The following is a 19,720-nucleotide window of genomic DNA, read 5'->3' on the forward strand; positions in this document are numbered from 1 at the left end:
GAGAACTTGGAAATGGTCGAGATCCCCACACCAAAACAATATATATTCATGTATGGATCAATATAACTAAGTAAATGAAATATAGGGGGAGTCCCTTGGGTCAGCCTACCCTTCCTGTTTGAGAACTTGGAAACCAATGAGATCCCCACCCCTAAACCATATATATTCATGTATGGGACAATATAATAAATAAAATGAAATGTAGGGGAAGTCCCTAGGGTCACCCTACCCCCAGTGGCGGATCCAGAAATTTTCATAAGTTGGGCCCACTGACTGACCTAAGAGGGGCCCGCTCCAGTCACGCTTCAGTGATTCCCTATATAAGCAACCAAATTTTTTCCCAAAAAGGGGGGGCCAGACCCCCTGCCCCCTAAATCCTCTGCCTACCCCTACCTGTTTGAGAACTTGAAAACCGTTGAGATCCCCACCCCTAAATTATATATATTCATATGTATGGGACAAAATAACAAATCATTTTAATTTTACATTTACTATGGGCAAGTCAGTCAGACCTCATCTTTGATCCCTGTTGTAGTGAACATTTGTCTGATTCGTGTCTCATAACTTTTGTACTATAGAACACAAACTCAGTTTTCTTTCCAGGGAAACCAGTCCATTCATACTATTACATGTTCATACTACGTCAAATTGAACTTCTAGCAGTCAAATAAAAATCAAGGTTAACTACCAAGTAGAACAACTGCAATCATTGGGAACTTGTACCACTGCAGACTCACCATAAAAAATATACATTGATATATGCATTGCTTTTGAAACCTTGATAACATATAAATTATTTGCCTTAATAAATAAATCATTAGATAAACATGAATTTACTATATGTGAATGTTTAATGTTGAGGCAACATTGCCACAGTTTTCATAATTACGGTTGCCTTGGTTTTTGGTTAACTGCCTTCAGCGCTTACAGCGCTTTGATTTATATAACGATGGTGTTTTTCCCCCGCCATTAATTGTATGTTGTCTTTTTCGATATACTAAACCACTTACTGACTGGCCATGATATTTGTGAAAAAGTAAGTTAATTGTACCCTCGGATACAAATATTGCCCTCGGCTACACCTCAGGGCAATAGCTGCACCTTGTGGACAATAAACTTACTATTCCACTCATACCCAGTCAATAAGTATACACTATGACATGTCCCATACACGATAAATGGTCAACAGTTCAAGGATTTAGATATAGGAAGATGTGGTATGAGTGCCAATAAGACAACTCTCTATTCATACTATTCAAATAACAATTTTTAAAAGTAAACCATTATAGGTCAATGTACGGCCTTCAACACGAAGCCTTGGCTCTTATCGAACAACAAGCTATAAAGGGCCCCAAAATTACTAGTGTAAAAACCATTCAAACAGAAAAGAATAGAAAGATACAAGTCTTTGAATAGTCCGAACTAGAAAACCAATGGCATAAATTATAACAACATAATATACGAAAAACAACTTTTATAGATATGAACCAACAACAAGCTCCTGACATGGGACAGACACATAAAGAATGTCGCTGTTTATGTACACTTGTCATTCTATGCGTTAATTTGTCTCTGTTTATATGCACAAGTCGGTTCCAACTGTATCGTATGCCTATAACACGTAGAATGCTAATCACAAACACGTGTTAAAAAGTAAATTAACAGAGGATTTTGAAAATAAATAACTCAGCCTTGATCATCACAAAAATAAATTGTTTGTTCTGTGGTAGTTTGAAAATAAAAATAACCTGACTTACAGCGGATTGAAAATAAATAACTCTACAGGTCTATTCAAAAGTATAAATGGCACTAGATTCTTCATAAAATTCATCGTTTTTCACCAAAAAAACCGGTAAACACTTCCCAAATCTTTGAATAATAAAATTATAAACATTATTTGAATATACTTGAAATGTCTGAAAATGGGTTTTATTTAACTTGAGGTATATTGTGTCAGAAACACATACCTCACTTTTATTACAGGGTAGTAACTACAATGTACATTGAGCCAAATGCCTCATGTAGGAAATTTCAAAATCAAATATTTGTCTTCATTTCAAATTGTTTACACAGCGAGTGTCTTGCAAGAAACAAGTTCTGTTCTCCCTCAGAAGTAGCCCCTGTTTTTTAAGGGGTCAATGTTTCTTATTTATTTGTCTTTTGTTCATTGATCATTGTTGATTGCCCCTCTGTTAGTGTTGCATTCCTTTTGTTATTTAGTAATTTTGTTATTAACTTGACTGAGTTTTAAAAAAACAGCAGCCACATATACTTTCTATGTGACTAAAATTTTTGCTTAAGCCTTTATCCTACATATTAGTATTTTGATATGTTTTCAAATATTATAAATAGTTGTGAAAATAAATAATCAGTCCCTTGTTTTAATGAAAATGAAAAGCCTGGCTTCAACAGTGTAGAAAATGAATAACCTGTCCTCTTAAATTACAAAAATAAATCCTCCCCAGAACATAAAATGGTTGTCCTCTTACTGTGTGTGCTATATTCACATAAATATAAAATATCATTATTGCGGATTATCATTGCTTACACCGGTAACGATGCCCTATTTTTAAACTACTAGTTCCTTGTTTAAAGCAATACGTTTATGCCTGGCACATACAGAATATAGTTTATAACAAAAACAGTCTACTTTCATTTTCATTTTCATGTTGATAAACGATAATAAACTGCAAATTTGTGAGTATCTGATAAAAGAAAGTTATTCGTCTTCTTAAGGAAATTTTATCTAATGTAAAGATCGTATGAATATTAAACATGAAACCGTGTTTTTGGTGTTTTGGAAAGTATTATGTTGTCTTCTTTTCTTTGTAAATTCCTCCGCTAAAGGAACACCGTATCACACGGCGTGTAAACGCTTAACTCTCAAATTACATTAAATTTTTAACTTAAGCATGTTTTAAGGTATTAAAATATAACAAAAGCAAGAATGTATCCCCAGCACATCTGCACTTACATTTTCTATGTTCAGTGGACCGCGAAAGGGGGGGGGGGGGGAATCTCTTATTTGGCTTTAAAATTAGAAAGATCATATCATAGGGAACATGTGTACTAAGTGTCAAATTGATTGGACTTCAACTTCATAAAAAAAAACCCACCTCGACCAAAACCTTTAACCTGAATCGGGACAGACGAACGGACGAACTGACGAACTGACGAACGGACGAACTGACCAACAGACGAACGAACGGACAGCCGCATAGACCAGAAAACATAATGCCCATAAATGGGGCATAAAAATAAAATAGTAATGGTATTTGTTTGCATTGGTCATGATCTATCTGTATATTATGCATTAGTAACAAGATATAATTGACAATATACGATGGATGTAAGAATGTGCTTTAATTTCAGTCAATGGCATGTTCGTATTTCCAGTTTGTCAGAAGTTCCCATAGATTGGTCAATCTAACAGGTATGTTTACATTTTCGTTACACTTTACCTTTTCTTGTTAAAATGTTGAGACGGTGTAGACCTATGTTAAAATGTGTTGAAGACCGTACATTGACCTATAATTGTTTACTTTTTAAAATTGTTATTTGGATGGAGAGTTGTCTCCCCTTATGAAACTGAATTGTTTGCCGCAAACTTGCAGCAGGAACACAGAAAATAGTGTTTGCAGATGTTTGCCGCTAGCTGTAAACTTCCGGCAAACATTGCTGCAAGCTTGCGGCAAGTTTGCAGAAACATCAATGTTTGCCGTAAGATTGCCAGAAAGTTTCAAATAATTAAGAATAAAACTGTACCTGTGGTAGAATCGAAAGCAGTAAGCATTTTCTTCTCGAGTGTAATACTTACTCCCTTGTCCGAAAACGTACGATAGAAAAAATTCCGTTCCCATACAATATAGAAACACTCCTATTTGGCTGTAATAACCTCAATCAAGAGGAAAATCTACTCGTGTTTAAACAAGTACAACAATTTTTGGTAGATTCGAAGCGTTTTGACTTATAGTCCTTCGTGCATGATTAGGATCGTAATTGGGTGAGACAGTCTTGACAAAGTCCTGTAATCACACTCCGCCGCCGGTACATATATATATATATATATATATATAGGAAAGATCTGACGAAAAAAAAATCAACTTTTTTATTTGCAGTTATTTCCCTTTATCTTTTTTCTTCAGGGAGACGGATTAATATAAGGGAAACCTTGTTTCCGAATCCCTTTGTAATATTGTATCACTGTATTTATATGTGTATGTCATGTACATGATTTTTTGAAATAAAATATGTTTAAAGTAAATAATAAAGAATGTTTGCCGCAAGATTGCAGAAAACTTTGACCATTCAATATGTTTGCCGCAAGATTGCAGAAAACTTTGACCATTCTATATGTTTGCCAGAACATTGCCGGAATTACACAATATTGACTGGGCATGCCTAGTTGGCACTTCCTGGATGCAAACAATTTGAAATTGTGGCTAGGTCATGTTGGTTGTGTTTGGAAATGTATTTCACATATAAGAGATCAAGGAGGTTTTTTGGTTCAATAATATGGGATAATCAGTATGTAATTGTGTAACATTGTGTAAGTACAAATGATTCATAGAACTGCATGTTTTAATAAAATAATTAATGTTATCATCATACATATTTGAGTAAGTAACTATATATACATGTATGTGTGATTAAAAAACTTAAGCTGTAATGCAATTATACCTAGCTTTATACTCAATACATCTTGAGATTTTTACCTTTTTCAGTTTTTAATACAGGTATATTATATATATTATGTCATTTGAGAATGACTCCTGCCACTTTTTCAAAACTCAAATGCATGTATGTATTTCCTCACATCTCACGAGTTTGCAGGAATTCTTTCAATAGCTGTTTGTATAAAGACAGGAATTGACTTTTTAAAAATGTTGCTGTGTAATTTGAAAGAGATAAATTGAATGTGTCTACAAACATGACATTTGTATATGTGTAGTTCCTGCAAGTTTGCCGCAAGTTTGCAACAAACGATTGCCGCAAGCTTGCAGCAAACAATTGCCGCAAGCTTGCGGCAAATCTAATTTGCATAATTATGTTTGCCGCAAGCTTGACGCAAACTTCATTTGCATGGTAAAATGGTTGCGGCAAGTTTGCAGCAAACGTTTGCTGCAAGCTTGCGGCAAATGTTTGCTGCAAACTTGCGGCAAATGTTTGCCGCAGGACTTATTTTTCGGTAAGGGTCATTGGCACTCGCACCACATCTTCCTATATCTAAATAGCATGGTTGACATTGTAAGGTTTTAATATGACTGTTGCCTTTTAAATTATTTAAATTCGAGGCGAGCTGATGAAAGTTATTCAAAGATACTTTGTAGAAACACTATGCTGACAGATTCTTAACACGTGACTTGTCTTTTGCGATTACAACTTAAACTGAAAACATCTTTTAAAGGTTTTACCAGACGAAATTGCACAAAGGTACACAAAGCTGAAGATACACTTAAACACATGACTGGTGGCAGTGTTACACTGGACAAAGATGAGAAAAGTGGAATATCTGTGATTTCTCTTGATAATAATAAGAAAAAGAATGCACTATCAGGTAAATACACAGACCATATTTGAATGTTGAAAGGTAAATGCACAGGTCATGCAGGAAAGTTGACAGGTAAATACACAGACCATACTTGAAAGTTGACAATGCTGGAAAGTCGAAAGGTAAATGCACAGGTCATGCAGGAAAGTTGAAAGGTATAAACGCAGAACATACCGGAAAGTCTATAGATGAATAAAAAGAAGACCATGCTGGAATTAAAGTTGACAGGTGAAAACACAGCCTATGCTGGAAAGTTGACAGTTAATACACAGACCATGGTGATTCACAGGTAAATACAAAGACCATGGTGGAAAGTTAACAGGTAAATACACAGACCATGCTGGAAAGTTGACAGTTAAAAAAGACAGACCATGGTGGAAAGTTGACAGGTAAATACACAGACCATGGTGGGAAGTTCAGAGGTAAATACATAGACCATGGTGGGAAGTTCAGAGGTAAATACATAGACCATGGTGGAAAGTTTACAGGTAAATTCAGACCATGCTGGAACATTTGTAATATTCCATCTGCTTGCCTTATATATCATGTACTGTGTTATGATGCTAAATAAAAACTGAGGAGGAAAGGTAAAACCTGAACACCGGAAGCTATATTTGTCGTCAAGCCTAGGTGGTCGTGTGGTCTAGCGAGCCGGGCATAATTCAAGGCGATTTGGTGCCACGATATCTCAGTATCATGAATTCGAATCCCGACCAGGGAAGAACGGAAGCAAATTCAAAGATCTAACATTGATAGGGTGTTTTTTAGACGACTTTTGTATATAATTTGCTCCACGGTTTAAGTTTGGGCCTTCAGTTAAATGAATCAATACAAATGTTAAATCCCAAATTGCATAGATTTTTTTATGACGGATGTTTTACTCTAATGTACTTGATATTTAAACATAATGTACTTTCTTTTGTTTGTAGGTTCTATGATGTGTGAACTCAATGACATTATCAATGAATTGCAATTATGGCAGACTGGAAAAGGTCTCATTCTTAGAGGGGAAAACCAAACATTTTGCTCTGGCGGAGATCTTGATACTTTTCAAAATATTCTGTCTCCTGAACAGGGATACAGTATGTCAGGTTTTATAGGACAATGTTTGACAAATCTTTCCCAGTTACCTCTCATTAGCGTTGCACTGGTTGAAGGCAATGCATTGGGCGGAGGAGCAGAAATGGCAATGTCATGTGACTTTATGGTAATGTCTGATGATGCTAGATTTGCATTTGTACAAAAGAAAATGGGCGTCATAACTGGTTTTGGTGCTGGTACACGGCTAGTCAGAAAGTTTGGAACTTTGAAAGCTTTGGAAATATTGGCTTCTGCTAGAACAATGGATGCCACGGAGTGTGAACAATTAGGACTAGCAAGTAAAATATTACCGCATTCCGAAAACGTGCTTGACCTGACAAAATCTTGGTTACACAATTACTGTGACGGAGACCCAAAAGTAGTTCGAAATTTAAAAGAAATGGTTGTTGCTGCTAGTAATTTATCTCTTGAAGACTCACATGCCATAGAAAGGAGGTTATTTAGTGAACTTTGGGGTGGAGAAAGCCATTTGAAAGCACAAAAAAGTAAACTAAAACATTAGTTTAAAAAAAAAAGAGTTTTAAAAGTTTGAAGTTAAAAGGAAAGTAAATAAACACTGATAATATTTATAGATAACTTAATAAAGGTTTATTTTTAACAGTATTTACTATTAAAATCATAACAATACAAAATCAATGCACTATTTTACACAGCAGTCAAATATTGGAAGTTTAGAAAAACTCTAAATCCGTGTCCCGAGGAATGTATAGCAAACCATGTCATAAATAAAGTCACCAAGCTGAATTATTCAGCAAGAGGACATTACATATGCAATGGAACGTACGTCATAAAAGTTCACGGACAATTTTAGCTTTTTTCATTGTCCTTGAGAAGTCAAAACAGGAACATAACATAGAAAAGGGCCTTTATGATTGATGTATAATTGGTTCCCATAGGATGCTCGCCGTTTCTAAATACGTTTACCAATCATTAACGATATGTTCTTAATACAATAATCAGGGGAGATTGGCTAATGGATGAAAGATTTGTAGGATTCCTGGTATGGGGGCTTTTAATTTTTTTTTTATAACTTGATTTTAATAAACACTATCAGCTTTTCTCATCACTTGGCGTCCGTCGTTCGTCGTCATTGTCATTAACTTATACGAAAAAATCTTCTCCTCTGAAACTACCTGACCAAATTAAATCAAACTAGACCACAATTATCATTTAGGTTACTTGTTTCAGATAAACTCCTCATAGATACCATGATTAAAAATTTTGTATTTGCACCAGTGTGTCCGACGACTTCGTCTGCCAATCAAGATGGCCGAAGTGGCTAAAAATAGAACTTTAACATAAGGTAAAATTCAGTTTTTGACTAATATCTCTGAAACTAAAGCATTTCGAGCAAATCTGACAGGTTTAACATTTTCATCAGGTTAATATTTATCTGCTCTGAAATTTTCCAACAGATCAAACAACCCGTTGTTGGATTGGTAATTTTTAAGGAAATTTGCAGTTTTTTGTTATTATCTTAAACATTATTAAAGAAAGAGATAAACTGTAAACAGATATACCGTTTAGCAAATTACGATTTTCAAATATTGTCAATTGACTCCTTAAGGACCTTTCGTAGTCATTTATTTTTAATTTTCTCAAATTTTTGTTTGCAATCTTTCAAAAAAAAACTTATCTACTTAATCTGCTTGGTCAAATAGAACTAAATAAAGGCAACAGTATTTTACTGCTGTTCAAAATTCATAAATCGATAGAGAAAAAAACAAATCCGGGTTACAAAGTAAAATTGAGGGAAACGTAACAAATATAAGAGATTTACGACACAAACTTAGCCATAACTTTGAACAGGATATCTTGATTTAAAAATGTATCCACAACCTTGTTTTGTAAGGTAACATTGCATTTATGATAATCTATCTTGGTGATTCAAACAGTTTAAGGCATTTAGTGTACACTTGCAGGTTTGTTAGCAAAAATACTGAACTTAGAGGTAAAATCAATTCGGAAAGTCCATAATCACATGGCAAAATCAAGAAACAAAATACATCAAAAACGAATGGACAAGAACTGTCATATTCCTGACTTGGTACAGGCATTTTCAAATGTAGAAAATAGTGGATTAAACCTGGTTTTATAGCGCTAGCCCTCTCACTTAGATGACAGTCTCGTCAAATTCCGTTATATTTACAATGATGCGTCAACTAAACAGACACAATAAATAAAATAGTCAAAATATGGGTACAGCAGTCATCATCGTGTAACAACTTTAAAAGGAACAATTTAACAGAACACAAAATATCCATTTTCACCAATTTTTTAAGACTTTGAACTGAGGCCAAAGATACCAAATGAACATTCGAATTTATATAAGTCGAAAATAAAATTATTATCTTTACATTATACTCTAGTGACTAGCACAGGAACAGTAATCAACATTGTCATATGATGAAGACATAATCTTTCTATCAGTTATTTTTAGGCCTGGATCTGGCATGCCAGTAACTGCTAGTTGGCCTTTGTTAATTTATGTATCACTGTCATTTTGCTTATTTTCTTTTGTTACCTTATCTAATATCGGTCTCGGACTTCATTTAAACAAAGTTTTACTGTGCGTGTTGCTGTGTGTTTGTTTAATTGGTGTATCGTCCATATTTGTTGAAAAAGTCAACATTATCTCTAAGGAGCAAACTGAAGCCAGCTTCCGAGTTCAAAATAAAGGCAATAGTAGTATAACGCTGTTCAAAAGTCAAATAGATTGAACAAATACGGGTTACAAACTAAAACCGAGGGAAATACATCAACTATGACAGGAAAATAACGGAACAACAGAACACTGAAGTGCAACAAAAAACAAACGAGAATGTATCATACATAGAATCGAACTATTAGAAACCAACTGACATATTCCTGCTTTGGTACAGGACATTTTAATTAAAAAAATGGTGGCTAGCCAAACCGCAACGCTTTATTGCAATATTTCAAATATATCATTAAATAACATTAACGGTACCAATTTTCCTGCACCAGATGCGCATTTCGACAAAACATGTCATTTCAGTAATGCTCGTGGCCAAAATATTTGAAATCCAAAGCTTAATATATAAAAGGTGATGAGCTATAATCCAAAAGGTCCAAAAAGAATAGCCACATCCGTAAAAGGAATCAGAGCTTTGCTTGGGGAGATACATTCCCTAATTTATAATAATCTCTAACATTTATATAGACATTACATATAAACATTTATTTAAACATGCTTAAATGACAACCTTACATGACGGGAATACGGTACAAATAAATACAAGAACACCCAAGTCAGAGAAATACATAAATAAATGATATAATAGCACATTTCGACATGTTAACCTCAGGATAGCAACGAATAACCAAAATAAATTCAGGACAGTACACAAAAACAGCTTAATAGATTATCTAATTGTGTGTCTTTCACACGAATGCATCAACGCCACAAAAAGTAACGTCACAGGTCAATTTCTAAAATTTCGATATAAATCAAGATAAGGTTTATAATTATGTTATTTGATGTTATTTGATTTCTATTTTACATTCAATATACAACGTAATACCTAAAACTAGAAATTTAACAAAAAAGATTTAAGGTGGTACCCAACACTTTCACTAAAATTAATTTGGCTCGTTTAATTTTCATAACATTTTGGTCAAAATATTAACTTTGACCCTTTAACAAAAATATAAAAAAAAAAAATTTTGAACCAACCGTTTTGTCAGAAAAATTACACTGGTTATATAGCAGTTTGACAAACATCAATTTTGATCATTGAGAACTTAATATTCCTTTTACAACACAACGTAATTAAAACGTTTAGCTGACTTTACAGAGTTATCTCCCTGTAGTGTTAGGTACCACCTTAAAAGTGTCGTAAAGTATATTCCAAATGTGTGGGTATTTTTTCAAGAAAATAAGGCCCGTGACCCACTATTTTTATTTGATATTGCAGAAGTATTAATGATTTTCTAGCAATTCTCTCATAGAATTTTAGGCAATTTTATTTTTAATGTTTCCTCGATAAGGAAAGCTAAAGATCCCCTATATAAATAACCCAAAATTCGTTGATTTCAATGTATTATTACGAAAAATCAAGATCCATGATCCCCAGTATTTGTATTGAAATTTGAAATTATATACTGACCAGTATTGAAGTATTTTACAGAAGTTTAAGAAATATCTATCGTCGATCATCTGAATGAAGTGGTTATAAGCAATTATTACAGGCAACCATACGGTCTTAAACAATACCGTATAGTAGGCTATAAATGACCCCGACTTGGTATACATTATTGTCATTACCCCCTTCCCCTTCTTTCCCTACCTTATAGTCTTAAACTCAATTCTATTACAACCTTTAATAAAGAGTTGAGCAAAAAAAATGTAACTCCAAAATAGTATGCACTGCTTCTAAATATACAAAAGCACAACGAAAGAAAACAAATATCGCTTTTCCTTCAATTATGAAATTTGATAAAGAAAACATAACATATTCAATTTTTATGAAAAATGTGAAGATTCAGTTTCAACCATGGTTCTTAATTTAGATTTTACTTTCCCCAAAAACTTGCGGACAGAAAAGAAGACACCTGTTTATTTTCTGCACTTATAAACTGACATTTGGATGACATGAATTTATTTTTCTGAGAAACATGTTATAGTGCTCAATTCTTAGTTTCTGTGTAATGTTTTGTGGACAGAATCTGATTTTTTTGTTTTTTGTTTTGCTGTTGGCTTTGTTCTACGACTTATAAATGTAACATTAATTCCAATTGTTACCCAGTCGAGTCCTCTTTTCCTCGAATATGACATACCGAATTAGACTTAACACCTGGTTTGTACTTACATGAGTAACATAACAGTGCCACATGTGTAGCATGAATTGATTACCCTTCTGGAGAACTTCACTTCACCTGTGGTCTTTGGTGGTGTTCCCGTTGCTCGGTTCTCCATTGGTGGCCTTGGACTGTTTTCTGCTCTTTGGTCGGGTATGTTGTATCTTTGACACATTCCCAGTTTCCGTTCTCAATTTTATCATTATAATTGAAAAATGTCTAAATATCTGATATTATTAGCCTTCCGTCAAAAGTAATAGATAAAAGCAACAGTAGTATACCGCTATTCAAAATTCATAAATCGACTGAGGAAAACACATCAAATATAAGAGGAAAACAACGACACAACAAAACACGACACTAAAATGCAACACACACACTGAAACGAACTATAATATAACAATGGCCATTTTCCTAACTTGGTACAGGACATTTTAAGAAAAAAAATGGTTTGTTTAACCTGATATTGTGGCTAGCCAAACCTCCCGCTTTTATGGCAATATTGAATATAACATTAAAATCACAACCTTTCATGACAGGACTAGTATACAAATAAATGGGAGAACATACAGGACAAAAGTAATAGGTTTGATTATAAGTAATCTGAACAATAAAATCACAAAACCTGTAGGTAACTGCCTAATTCATGCTTTGATTATAGACATAAGTTGTACTTTCACATGAATGAAATATCATAAGATTCCTCAGTATATATTGTATCAATTCAATACTAGTAAACTAAATGGTGCCAAAGCACTGCCTTTGTTACCACTTTGTATATTATTATGAAGATAAATTGAACTTTGCTAAGTATGTGCCATTTTCATCACAAATAAATCCTGAAGACTCATTATGTTTAAAACAAATACACCTAGGATACTCCAGTTCATCCTCTTCACTAATCAGTAATTTACTATCATGTCCATCTTTTGATATTACTGTTATTCGATGAGAGATGTAGTCTGTTACAATAATGTTACCATATGTATCTGTACAAAGTCCTTCTGGTTGTGATAAATTCTGTTTATATTGCCAGATCTGTTTACCTGATTCATCTACACAGTATACTGCTTTACCATAATAGTCACTATAGGTAACTCTATCATTGCAGTAAACAAGGTTAGCAAGGCATGATACATTATGAAGTGGCATTTGTATTGACTTCAGTGTATTTCCTTCTAAGTCTATAATACGGATTTCATTATGACTCAAACCTACAGCCAGAGAATTATTGGAGAATGATAAACCATAGCATTCTTTGTCTAATGTGATAACTTTGGTAACTGTTTCATTCTCCATATTGAAGATCTTAATGGCTCTCTCTCCAGAATAAGTTATGGCTATAGTGTTCTGATTGATCTGTGTAACACAGAAGGGCTCACCAGGTACTGGTAACTGTTTCTGTAGTTTGCCATCAGAAGCAAATAGGTTAACTTTACCTCTCATGTCCACTACTATAACTCTTCCATCCATTAGACAAATCATGTCACTAATATCCTTCTTTATGTCGATCTCTATCTTTGTCTCAATATTCATTGTCATGTTGTTTATGTTGTATTGTTCTCGTTGTTTAGATTTAATGGATGCCATGACCTGAACAGATACAATATACAAGATATTAAGCTTGAAAAATAATTCATATCACTATGACTATGTGAAAATCTATAACATTGACCTAACATCTAAGGAATTTTTGAAGTTATTCAAGAAATCAATCTTGTTTATGGGATGTGTCAGTTATTTTCTTTTTTGAATTTAACATGGACATCATTGACAAATAAAATTTACAGGATGTAAATTTAATCTGAACATATACAAAAAGTTTAGTTGACAAAACCCATATGGTATAGATAAACTTGACATGGTGCAGTAGATTAACTTGATAGGGTCCAGTGTTGCCACTTTTAAAGACCATAGATCATATTGTTTTTGCACAGTAGCTAACACAACTTCATTGTGACATAAAAGTTCTATTAGATTGTTTCTAGCACAGTAAAAGGCAGCAAATTATAATTTCAAGGATTCCAATATGAAGTATGCATGAAAAAAATTGGTTTGTCTTGAAAACTGGGATTGAGATCCCCCAAATCAGCTAGGGAAAATTACACTCAATAGATAATACACTACCTGTATCATTGACATTAAATATTGAAATACAAATGTTCAAATTTGTACATGCGTATATGGATAAATTTTGATTTATTAGAACTAAAAAAAATGTGATTGTCACAATTGAACTTTTAAGGATATATGATAAACTAGAGGCTCGAAAGAGCCTGTGTCGCTCACCTTGGTCTATGTGAATATTAAACAAAGGACGCAGATGGATTCATGACAAAATTGTGTTTTGGTGATGGTGATGTGTTTGTACATCTTACTTTACTGAACATTCTTGCTGCTAATAATTATTTCTATCTATAATGAACTCAGTAGTTTCAGTGGAAAATGTTAGTAAAAATTTACAAATTTTATGAAAATTATTAAAAAATGACTATAAAGGACAATAACTCCTTAGGGGGTCAATTGACCATTTTGGTCATGTTGACTTATTTTTAGGTCTTACTTTGCTGTACATTATTGCTGTTTACAGTTTATCTCTATAATAATATTCAAGAAAATAACCAAAAACAGCAAAATTTCCCTAAAATTACCAATTTAGGGGCAGCAATCCAGCAACAGGTTGTTCGATTCATCTGAAAATTTCAGGGCAGATAGATTTTGACCTGATAAACAGTTTTACCCCATGTCAGATTTGCTCTAAATGCTTTGGTTTTTGAGTTATAAGCCAAAAACTGCATTTTCCTCCTTATGTTCTATTTTTAGCCATGGTGGCCATCTTGGTTGGTTGGCCGGGTCAAGCCACACATTTTTTTATACTAGATACCCCAATGATGATTTTGGCCAAGTTTGGATTAATTTGGCTCAGTATTTTCAGAGGAGAAGATTTTTGTAAAAGATTACTAAGATTTACGAAAAATGGTTCAAAATTGACTATAAAGGGCAATAACTCCTAAAGGGGTCAACTGACCATTTTGGTCATGTTGACTTATTTGTAAATCTTACTTTGTTGAACATTATTGCTGTTTACAGTTTATCTCTTATCTATAATAATATTCAAGATAATAACCCAAAACATCAAAATTTCCCTTAAATTACCAATTCAGGGGCAGCAACCCAGCAACAGGTCGTTCGATTCATCTGAAAATTTCAGGGCAAATAGATTTTGACCTGATTAACAGTTTTACCTAATATCAGATTTGCTCTTAATGCTTTCGTTTTTGAGTTATAAGCCAAAAACTGCATTTAAGCCCTATGTTCTATTTTTAGCCATGGCGGCCATCTTGGTTGGCTGGCTGGGTCAAGCCACACATTTTTAAAACTAGATACCCAAAAGATGATTGTGGCCAAGTTTGGTTAAATTTAGCCCATTCTCACTGTTCATAGGTCTTTGTTTAGTTTTCGTGGTCAAAGTTGTGTTTTATATACTTTATGCAATAGGGCATTTATATTTGATTACTGGAAAGATTGTAAGATGTACATCTCTGTCTGGTAGGGATTATCTTACTTTAACCTCGTTTTCATTGTCCATTGGTAAATACAACGTTGTCATGTTTTGATCTGTATACTCTAAGCTGTTAGCAGTAGGTCAACTATATTCTGCGTTTGGAATGATTATAAGGTGTAAATGTATTTCTAGCTTGTTTAATCTGACCTTTACTTCATTTTCTTGGATCATGAATATTTGACTTTGTAAATCGATAGTAGAAAATAATAAATAAATACCTTACTATTCCATTCTATTAAAAGTATTAAAAGTATAAATAATTACTCAGTAAACTTTTACAATTAAAGTATAACTACAATGTACATACCTGTTAACAAAACGTCATCAGTTAAAGTATAACAACAATGTACATACCTGTGAACAACACGTCATCTAATCTTTATATCCTTTATGTGTTTTCAACAAAAATCATATTCATTTGCAGTTTTCGAAATGTAGCATACCATGAAGCTAATTATGACATGTTAAAACCTGATTTAGGTTGTCAAGTAAGCATTCGATGACATTGATTATACATGACCCAGATAACAGATATATTGACTTTTTAAGGGATTTAAATCTTTTGTTTGGAGAAATATATTTTATCATTTATTGAATAATACATAACATAATGAATATTAATGTTTGAAATATTTTCATATTTCCGTTGTTTATTTGATTTTTTTTCTATTTGTTATACCTAAGTGTTTTTGTATTAATTATAAAAAAGAAGACATTGACCTATAATGGTTTACTTTTATAAATTGTTATTTGGACGGAGAGTTGTCTCATTTGCACTCACACCACATCTTCCTATATCTAATGATTGCCAATGAGACAGCTCTCAACAAGAGACCAATATGACACAGAAATTGACAACCATAGGTCACCGTACGGCCTTTAACAGTGAGCAAAGTCCATACCGCATAGTCCACTATTAAAAGCCCCGAGATGACAATGTAATATCAATCGAAACGAGAAAACTAACGGCCTAATTTATGTAAAAAAAGGAACTAAAAACAAATATGTGACACATAAACGAACGACAACCACTGAATAACAGGCTCCTGACTTGGGACAGGCACATACATCTAGAATGTGGTGGTGTTAAACATATTAGCGGAATCCCAACCCTCCCCTAACTAGGGACAGTGGTGTGACAGTACAACATAAGAACGAACTATAAAAATCAGTTGAACAAGGCTTAACTCATTAGATGGATAAAAATCCAAATATTACAAATACAAGTGGACCCATCATACACAGTCGTCGAACAAAGGCTCCAGTCCTGGTCGATGACCCATAGATAGAGCGCGTTGGCATCGAATGAAATAGTTGTTTGGTATGGTTTTTCCGGATATTCGATTGTCCTACTTTGTGGTGACGATTGAAAAGGATGGACAGTCCAAGGGTTAACTTATATTTATCGTTGTGTTAAAGATCACTGTTGATTTCGTCGAAGAGGGCGAGGGACGCTATGGACTGTCGACCCGTATCGAAGAACGTATGTCCTGCGATTCCCTTTACGGAGATTGAGGATTTGAAGATATTGACATCTCTGTCAGATTAACATTTTGTAGATTTTCCACGGCATGGACGTACGGTCCGATGTCAAAATTGTTGTACCAGACGAGAAAGTCGTAAAATGACACCATATGTTCTGACAGTTAGCAGAGTTTTTGGCGGAGATGTTGGACTATTTCAATGGACTGTAGAAGACTTCGTCAGACGAAAGTGTCGAATGTTTCAACATATTTACACTGTCGAACCATTCAAACGGGAAGAATCCCTTGTTTTCATAAACGTCAAAAGCTTACTCGTTGGACAAACAGGCGTAACTATTGTTTCTTTTCACGATTAACTTTCCACTGGGAAGGTGCATGTCACATGTATGATTTAACCAGATTTAGGCCACACCAATTTAATTTCTTGTTCTACGGATTTTTGGACTTCAAAATTTGGGGCGAGCGAGCGATTTGAAAATTTAAATAAAAAAATATTTAATTTGCAAATTTTTGAGACGAAGCTTGAAAAGTAGAGGTGAGCGATTATAATTTTTTTTTGTAAACATAAAATAGTAGGTTTTGACAATATTAAAGCTTGATTTATCACTTGTACTTTGACATTTCTTTAATTTCTGAAGTATTTTTTCCCTGTTCACCAAGAAATAATTAAATCTGGTCTATGTATGACATGTATGTGTGACTGACAATGAGACAATTCTCCATCCAAGTCATAATCAGTTTGGGGAGAACCCCTTAATGTTATAAATATCCCTTTTACATGTTTTATGAGGGATCAATATAAGTTATAATATATTTGTTTGTACAAAAGGGCTCATATTTTCTCAAAGAACTATATATCTATCTGGTATTAAATTGTCAAAACATGTCCAAGAATTTTGTAATATTCCTGGACTTTAACCATGTTAACACATTTACTTTAACAGTTTAATATTATTCAAAATAAGTGGACCACTCTTTTATAAAAAGTTGTTTAAAATATGATGTAACTCTCCTCTTTTTGGGTACAAAATTCTAAGTTTTCAAAGGTTTTGTATAGAAGAACTATACAAATCCTTGGTATTTCTATTTTCTTTTCTACATCAGTAAAATGACCCCTTGTCCATATTGTCTGAGGGAGGGTTGTTCTCAACCTGATATAAATAACAAACACAGGTCAAAGTACGGCCTTTTACGCAGGGCTTTGATACAGACCAAACAGCAGGCTATAAAGGACTCAAAATTATTAGCGTACACAATTCGAACAGGAAAACCAACGATCTAATTTATATATCATGTACATCCAAACGGGAAAAATTATACCAATGAACTACCAATGAACAACATTACCAAACGATAACTGCTGAACGACAGGCCCCTCAATCAATCAGGACAGGTGCATAAACATGCAGAGGCTATGGATAGTTTTGTTTCGCCAACATACAATATAATTGCAGTTGAAGGCAAATCCTTCAGAAGTTCTTTGTACTTTATTCTAGATATGTCCTATTTTCGGTGCAAAATATAGTTAGCATGCATTTTGTGTCCGGGGATACATGGACACGTATATATAGAACTATATAAACAGATAAACAATCAATGTCTAATATAGTGGTTACAGTAGCCCAGTGTTATATAAAACTTGTAATTTAGGCGGACACAGCTGGACACAACGGTATTCCTATATAAAACTTAAATATGTGCTAGCTACAGGTGGACACAGCTGTACACAGTACTAATCCTATATAAAACTTATGAATATGGGGGCTACAGGCGGACACAACTGGACACAACGTTATTTCTATATAATACTTCTGAATATGGGGCTACAGGCGGATACAACTGGACACAACGCTATTTCTATATAATACTTCTACATATGGGGGTTACAGGCGGACACAACTGGACACAACGTTATTTCTATATAAAACTTCTGAATATGGGGGCTACAGGCGGACACAAGTGGACACAACGCAATTTCTATATAAAACTTATAAAATATGCTGGCTACAAGTGGACACAGCTGGACACAACGTTATTTCTATATAAAACTCCTAAAAATGAGGGGACACAGGCGGACACAAGTGGACACAACGTAATTTCTATATAAAACTTATAAAATATGCTGGCTACAGGTGGACACAGCTGGACACAATGCTATTTCTATATAAAACTTCTAGAAATGAGGGGATACAGGCGGACACAAGTGGACACAACGTAATTTCTATATAAAACTTCTCTTAAATGAGGGGACACAGGCGGACACAAGTGGACACAACGCAATTTCTATACAAAACTTATGAAAACTGCTGGCTACAGACGGACACAGCTGGACACAACGTTATTTCTATATAAAACTTCTAAAAATGAGGGGACACAGGCGGACACAAGTGGACACAACGTAATTTCTATATAAAACTTCTAAAAATGAGGTGACACAGGCGGACACAAGTGGACACAACGTAATTTCTATATAAAACTTATAAAATATGCTGGCTACAGGTGGACACAGCTGGACACAGTGCTATTTCTATATAAAACGTCTAGAAATAAGGAGATACAGGCGGACACAAGTGGACACAACGCAATTTCTATATAAAACTTATAAAATATGCTGGCTACAGGTGGACACAGCTGGACACAACGTTATTTCTATATAAAAACTTCTAAAAATGAGGGGACACAGGCGGACACAAGTGGACACAACGTAATTTCTATATAAAACTTATAAAATATGCTGGCTACAGGTGGACACAGCTGGACACAACGTTATTTCTATATAAAACTTTTAAAAATGAGGGGACACAGGCGGACACAAGTGGACACAACGTAATTTCTATATAAAACTTATAAAATATGCTGGCTACAGGTGGACACAGCTGGACACAATGCTATTTCTATATAAAACTTCTAGAAATGGGGGGATACAGGCGGACACAAGTGGACACAACGCAATTTCTATATAAAACTTATGAAAACTGCTGGCTACAGACGGACACAGCTGGACACAACGTTATTTCTATATAAAACTTCTAGAAATGAGTGGATACAGGCGGACACAAGTGGACACAACGCAATTTCTATATAAAACTTATGAAAACTGCTGGCTACAGACGGACACAGCTGGACACAACGTTATTTCTATATAAAACTTCTAGAAATGAGGGGATACAGGCGGACACAAGTGGACACAACGCAATT

At 34.2% G+C, this 19,720-nt stretch overlaps 2 protein-coding genes across 4 annotated transcripts; one reads left to right on the forward strand and one right to left on the reverse strand.

Annotated features, from left to right (window-relative positions):
* The first annotated feature begins 2,610 nt into the window (after positions 1-2,610).
* On the forward strand, positions 2,611-7,255 carry LOC143060078 (ethylmalonyl-CoA decarboxylase-like). 2 transcript variants are annotated; one of them, XM_076233533.1, is made up of 4 exons: positions 2,611-2,697; positions 3,373-3,433; positions 5,408-5,557; positions 6,481-7,255. In XM_076233533.1, exons 2-4 carry the CDS (start codon positions 3,376-3,378, stop codon positions 7,152-7,154), a joined length of 882 nt encoding a protein of 293 aa, XP_076089648.1. In that variant the 5' UTR covers positions 2,611-2,697; positions 3,373-3,375; the 3' UTR covers positions 7,155-7,255. The 2 variants fall into 2 exon arrangements, with proteins under 2 accessions (XP_076089648.1, XP_076089649.1); XM_076233534.1 differs by lacking the exon at positions 3,373-3,433 and having other exon boundaries at positions 2,617-2,697.
* Positions 7,256-11,849: 4,594 nt separating this feature from the next.
* LOC143060104 (uncharacterized) lies at positions 11,850-15,519 on the reverse strand. Of its 2 annotated transcripts, none has more exons than XR_012973851.1 (2): positions 15,346-15,364; positions 11,850-13,066 (listed from the first exon to the last, which is right to left on the reverse strand). XR_012973851.1 is itself a non-coding variant. In XM_076233537.1 (2 exons), exons 1-2 carry the CDS (start codon positions 15,408-15,410, stop codon positions 12,257-12,259), a joined length of 828 nt encoding a protein of 275 aa, XP_076089652.1. In that variant the 5' UTR covers positions 15,411-15,519; the 3' UTR covers positions 11,850-12,256. The 2 variants fall into 2 exon arrangements, 1 of the variants encoding a protein (XP_076089652.1); XM_076233537.1 differs by lacking the exon at positions 15,346-15,364 and adding an exon at positions 15,393-15,519.
* Positions 15,520-19,720: the final 4,201 nt, after the last annotated feature.

This window comes from Mytilus galloprovincialis, chromosome 1 (assembly GCF_965363235.1).
Source record: "Mytilus galloprovincialis chromosome 1, xbMytGall1.hap1.1, whole genome shotgun sequence".
Classification (NCBI taxonomy): Eukaryota; Metazoa; Mollusca; class Bivalvia; order Mytilida; family Mytilidae; genus Mytilus; species Mytilus galloprovincialis.